Source organism: Lolium perenne, chromosome 4 (genome assembly GCF_019359855.2).
Source record: "Lolium perenne isolate Kyuss_39 chromosome 4, Kyuss_2.0, whole genome shotgun sequence".
Taxonomy (NCBI): Eukaryota; Viridiplantae; Streptophyta; class Magnoliopsida; order Poales; family Poaceae; genus Lolium; species Lolium perenne.
Window position 1 is genome coordinate 258,660,151 of NC_067247.2, and position 5,803 is coordinate 258,665,953.

Below are 5,803 nucleotides of genomic sequence, written 5' to 3' on the forward strand. Positions count from 1 at the left end.
TGCCAAGTATCAAATTATTCAAGGCATTCTACCAATTACTACATGTAGCATTTTCCGTTTCCAACCATATAACAATTTAACGAAGAAGATTCAACCTTCGCCATGAACACTATGAGTAAAGCCTAAGGACATATTTGTCCATATGCAACAGCGGAGCGTGTCTCTCTCCCACACAATGAATGCTAGGATCCATTTTATTCAAACAAAACAAAAATAAAAACAAACAGACGCTCCAAGCAAAGTGCATAAGATGTGACGGAATAAAAATATAGTTTCACTAGAGGAACCTGATAATGTTGTCGATGAAGAAGGGGATGCCTTGGGCATCCCCAAGCTTAGACGCTTGAGTCTTCTTGAAATATGCAGGGGTGAACCACCGGGGCATCCCCAAGCTTAGAGCTTTCACTCTCCTTGATCATATTGTATCATCTCCCTCTCTTGATCCTTGAAAACTTCCTCCACACCAAACTCAAAACAACTCATTAGAGGGTTAGTGAATAATCAAAATTCACATGTTCAGAGGTGACATAATCATTCTTAACACTTCTGGACATTGCACAAAGCTACTGAAAGTTAATGGAATAGAAAAATCCATCAAGCATAGCAAAATAGGCAATGCGAAATAAAAGGCAGAATCTGTCAAAACAGAACAGTCCGTAAAGACGAATTTCTAAGAGGCACCAGACTTGCTCAAATGAAAATGCTCAAATTTAATGAAAGTTGCGTACATATATGAGGATCACTCACGTAAATTGGCAGAATTTTCTGAGTTACCTACAGAGAATTCAACCCAAATTCGTGACAGCAAGAAATCTGTTTCTGCGCAGTAATCTAAATCTAGTATGAACCTTACTATCAAAGACTTTTACTTGGCACAACAATGCAACAAAATTAAGATAAGGAGAGGTTTCTACAGTAGTAACAACTTCCAAGACACAACAAAATAGTAGCAAAATAAAAACATGGGTTATCTCCCAAGAAGTGCTTTCTTTATAGCCACTAGATGACCGGTTGCGCTATCGCGCAAATGACAGAATCAATACACGAGAGAAATGCTTAAATCAGTGCAAACGAAAGCGTATTAATAATATGCTAATGGACGACTAATACATAGGATGACCCGTTGTGCCTCAGCCCAAAGACTGAACCGGAGCCTGAATTGAAGCCATGCCTTACCAGATAATCAGCAAGAAATAAAACGTAAATGAATCAACAGTAAATAGATAACTGATACTTTGGTTGCATACGAAGTTGATCACAAAATCACCAATAGCAGTACAATGTATGATAGAATCAAAAAATCGCTGCATAGTAAATAGCCCATGTTGCAATAATATGTTTAGTTCTACTCTGATGGTGTCTAAGCTATAAAAAACATATAAATAAGGCAAATGGGCTAAACAGAAAATTAGAATTTGGGCATTCCAACTCTAAACCGTCAAGATCTCCGGTAAGGTAGCCCCGTCTTGAACTGTTCTCTCGCCAACTGTCAGGCTGCTACAAAATTAGAGAAGAGCAGCGGATCCGTGGCCTATGCTTTGCTCGGAGAAGATGAACCGCCAAAACTGCAAAAGAAAAAGTAGAACTACGCATTATTGGTTGTCAACATCTCTGTATAGAGAAAATAGCGCCCTATAATTTTTTTTGGCTTAGCCAAAAGCTAACACAGTAATATTATTTCCTATATGTTAGTATATCTATAATTCCAAAACTTGGCTTTTCAGTTTTCAGATACACTCCCATTTACATTTTGTTTTTTCAGGTTTATCTAATTTTCAACTGTACATGTACTCTAACCAATTTTACTCTTTTGAGACTTACTATTGATCTATTCTAGAACACTCAAATTCAGAATATTGTTGGCTCTTGCGATATCAAATTTCCCATAAGAATGGAGGACCTTGCATAATTTCATGGTGCACAAGAAGTTGAACCTCGGCACAAGACATCGATTTCACAATGTCGGCCCTTGCAACAACCAGTAGGACCTAAAAAATGAAGAGGTAAATTACCTTTGGTGGGTACTAATTGGCAAGCTGCTGCAACTGCCATACATACTACATGTAAATACGTCCGAACCGACTGTATGCGGCTCCCGGCTGGTACACACAAAATTGGCCAGCATAATTAGAATCAACTAACGGTGGCTAAAACAAGCCGAGTATACCAGTGAAAAAAAACAAAAAAAGGAGATTTGGGAATAAAGACATACAAAAGGAAGAGAAGTCTGTATATGAAAATACTTGCATCGCCCTGTAATCAGAGGGTGAGTTCAACTTCCAGGTGCCTATTACTATTAGCTACAGAGGGTGAGTTGTATATAACTAAAGATTAAACCCAATTTGTTATTGAAACATAAATGAAAATATCATTGTTTACTTAGAATACATACATAACCATGCGTAATTTACGAATGCATGATGCAGCGAAACTTACCGTGAGATAATTTGACACACTTCTGCTGCAGCCAGAGAAGAGCTTTAAAGCTTCCAATGCACAAGCAGCAGAAATAATTGCATGGCCAGGATGATATTCTTTACAACACCCTGTAATCAGCAATGCACATGTCATGCACTCATGCCCTCTTAAATTACACGCCACACATGATAAATGGGTGGCATGTTAAGATGGAGGGACACTATTTGACTCCATTTAAAAATTCAAATCAAGCGGTTAAAAGGCCAAAGATGGTGCAAATCACTGTATAACATCATTTCTTGAAATAATAGATCCATATAGCAGCGAGCAAATCCAGAAAGCAACTCCTAAGAAAGGCCAATATGCCATACACACGTATATTTGCAAAACCTACAGTTAAAGAAATAACCATCATGCATTGTATGTTTAGATAAACCTATTTAAGACCAATATGCTTTGCTATTGCTTTGCATTCCACTGGTAGACAGACTGCAATTAATGAAAAATGGTAGCTAATAATCATTTCATACTGCATAGGTTGTGTACAAACAATTTTTTTTATAAAGCAGCCAAAGAAAGAACCTGTGAGCAATTTTACAAATCATGGAGAGAAAATAAATGTGCCAAAGAAGTATCAGATCTAATCACCATTATGTTACTGGCCAAAAAGAAAGAACCTGCGTGTTTTATTTTACAACAATCTATCTTCAAAAAATATGATTACCAACAATACTAAACGCTTGGTTACATTTTAGGCATATTAACAAGAAAGTGGTGTATAAAAGGGATGAGCATTTTCTTGCTGCCCAAAATTATATATGCAGTTTTTTTAGTCTCAACTGTAAGTTTAACACCCAGATCTCCATGAGCCACCATTTCCTATAAACATTTCAAGAAGCTCCGTTGAGAACAATTTCTTGAATGCAATTTTCATGACACAAGCGATCTAAGGAAATTTAAATGTGGGAGGGAGAACGAATAATATAGGCAATGTTCAGGGCCTTACCCATCTAAAGCAGCAATAATTGACTGCATGTTTGGAATTGAATCAGCCCTCTTGAGTTTTTGGAATGAAATGTATATCCACATTAGCACCTGGATATTAAAATAACAAATTAAATATTGAGTCATCCGCATCGTGAATAAGTAAAATAAGAGAGACAAACAAATTAATAGCATTGCATCACAATTTGTATAAACTGACTTCGGAATAAGAAGGGTTTATTTAAATGTCCTCTCTAAATATGAGTGTACCCAATTGCTTGTGGCAGACAATGTTGTAGACTAAAATATGGCAGGATAAAAGGAGAAGAATATCCTTTAACTAAACATGATGGATATACAAATGAAAGATAGGAATAATAAAGATATGTAAAGGAAATCAACAATGGTGTGTTTTGAAGAAAAAGTAAGGAAATACACAATAAGTGGATTCTTCACAGGCCAAGCAAGAACCATCCAGTTGGAGTTCACTTGGGAGTGCTAATCAAGTAGAAACAGACAATTGGAGCTAAAACAGGAATTTCAATTGTAAAATCCAGTAGGACCAAAAAATATTTCGAGGACGTAAAACAAAAGGAACAACAACATACATGATTACCAGAACTAATTCTATGATTATCAGATAGCTTCCATTCCTCATGTTGTATCGTTCGTGGGTTTTAGTGGATAGAAGATCTGATAACTATGTGATGTACCATTGTTCAACATAAAGCATCCGAAGATTTATAGAGGGGGAGGGAGAGATAATAAGATAGGGTTTGACCTGCAAAGCACCAATATATTGATGTCTGACTCGAAGAGGGGAGCGGAAGACAGTTGAGGCGGCGACCATTGCCAGCTCCAAGGCGATAATATTTAAGCCTAACTACCAAATATATGGACATTCAGGGAAGCAAGCTCATATGATTGCTTGTTCTCTGAAAGTTATACCTAGAAATTACAAAAAGGCAAACTACCAAAAAGAGGACAATCGAGAAGTATCCGTTTATACCAAACCCGCAGATAAAATGGTCTTTTCATTAAGACCACATTTACAAACCATAACAACAGGAATGGCACGAGTAAATCATAGGCAATTATAAAATAAGCAAAAACATAGCACGAGTACAAATAAATAAATTTTGGATACTTATTCACAGGAGATTAAATTAAATAACACAACTAAACAAATTAGATGGTAAGAGCTCATGAATCATAAGCCAGATCAGAGGCAAATGTTAACAAAATGTCAGAGGCAAAATCTAAAAGCCAGTTGGGAGCTTCAGTAGTCAGGTGTCGACCAGTTTAAGAGTAATAATGTGGAATGGTGTAGTTGGACAGTGGAGCTACATGACACATAGATTGATTGTAATTTAAAGCTCGTATTTAAAGCAACGCACGTAACACACATACAAAAATTGAAGAATCTTGAGCAGACTATTCAGACTTTGACTCATATTTCAAGCTCAAACTACATAAGCAACATCGAGAATCAATCATTGAAATCTCTCAGGGACGCTCTCTGCCTCTGTAGCAGCACACTATCTCTATTTATAAAATGAAAACCAGTAGGTAAATTAAATGCATACTCCCATACGGTAAGGAACTGATTCTGGGCCCCATGAAAACGAAATAATGTAGTTTCATTGTAAAAGGAGGAGCTTGCATAGACATTTGACAGCAAGGAGTAATTGGCCTAATCTTGACAACGAACCAGTTGTAAACATGACATCAGACCCCTGAATAATAGACCACAAACTTGAGGGGCAAAGTACTTGTGTTCAAGCAGGAGAAGTTTGTACCCTTTTTTTGCAGCAACCTTGGGAACAGAGCACTAATGAGCACTTTGAAAACTAATTAATCGCAAGAGCAAGCATTATAATCCTAGCTTAACTTATTTTAATTTTATATATTTTCATAACCTCCTCATCAAGAAAACATTTTAACTAAAATAATGTGACAAAATACATTGACATTTAGCGAAGCAAATATAGCTCATACCTCCTTAGAATGAGATTTTCTTATTTTCTCTGAAAGATATACCTCAAATTACATGATAGCAGAAATTGCAGATTAGCAAGCCTGCAACACTACATCATCGGTCAAATTTAAATTAGCCTCAGAGTAAATAAATAAATGCATATACATAGAGTTCTCATTGTACTGAAAAACATAGCAACTCGGACATGCATCAAATATAGCACAATGTTGTCCTCAATTTACCAAATATGCGTTGCGTTAAGGTTAACAACATCAAGAATTGCTTGTGTTTCACTGTTGCCGTCGACTATTGACTGAAGGCGTTGCAGTAGTTGCCAATGATCACATATTTGTAGAAAAAAGTAATTTTAATATCATTAAATTTAGGTTGGGCACTACTCAAGGGAAATCCCATGCTTAGTCC

At 36.5% G+C, this 5,803-nt stretch overlaps 1 protein-coding gene across 10 annotated transcripts; it reads right to left on the reverse strand.

Annotated features, from left to right (window-relative positions):
- Positions 1–1,220: 1,220 nt before the first annotated feature.
- On the reverse strand, positions 1,221–4,394 carry LOC127332143 (uncharacterized). Of its 10 annotated transcripts, none has more exons than XR_011743559.1 (7): positions 4,184–4,394; positions 3,425–3,513; positions 2,702–2,808; positions 2,437–2,546; positions 2,213–2,287; positions 2,013–2,099; positions 1,221–1,565 (listed from the first exon to the last, which is right to left on the reverse strand). XR_011743559.1 is itself a non-coding variant. In XM_071819142.1 (7 exons), exons 3-7 carry the CDS (start codon positions 2,733–2,735, stop codon positions 1,532–1,534), a joined length of 306 nt encoding a protein of 101 aa, XP_071675243.1. In that variant the 5' UTR covers positions 2,736–2,808; positions 3,425–3,513; positions 4,184–4,394; the 3' UTR covers positions 1,221–1,531. The 10 variants fall into 10 exon arrangements, 1 of the variants encoding a protein (XP_071675243.1); XR_007870233.2 differs by having other exon boundaries at positions 2,213–2,293; XM_071819142.1 differs by having other exon boundaries at positions 2,213–2,253.
- Between the last annotated feature and the right edge of the window lie 1,409 nt (positions 4,395–5,803).

Excerpts from the sequence above, each read along its gene's own strand:
- LOC127332143 (XM_071819142.1), bottom strand. The coding sequence starts at position 2,735 with ATGGATCTATTATTTCAAGAAATGATGTTATACA. Across the intron at positions 2,254-2,436 it reads GTGTGTCAAATTATCTCACG|GGCGATGCAAGTATTTTCAT; the intron begins GTAAGTTTCGCT and ends CTCTGATTACAG. Across the intron at positions 1,566-2,012 it reads CCAATTAGTACCCACCAAAG|TTTTGGCGGTTCATCTTCTC; the intron begins GTAATTTACCTC and ends TTTCTTTTGCAG.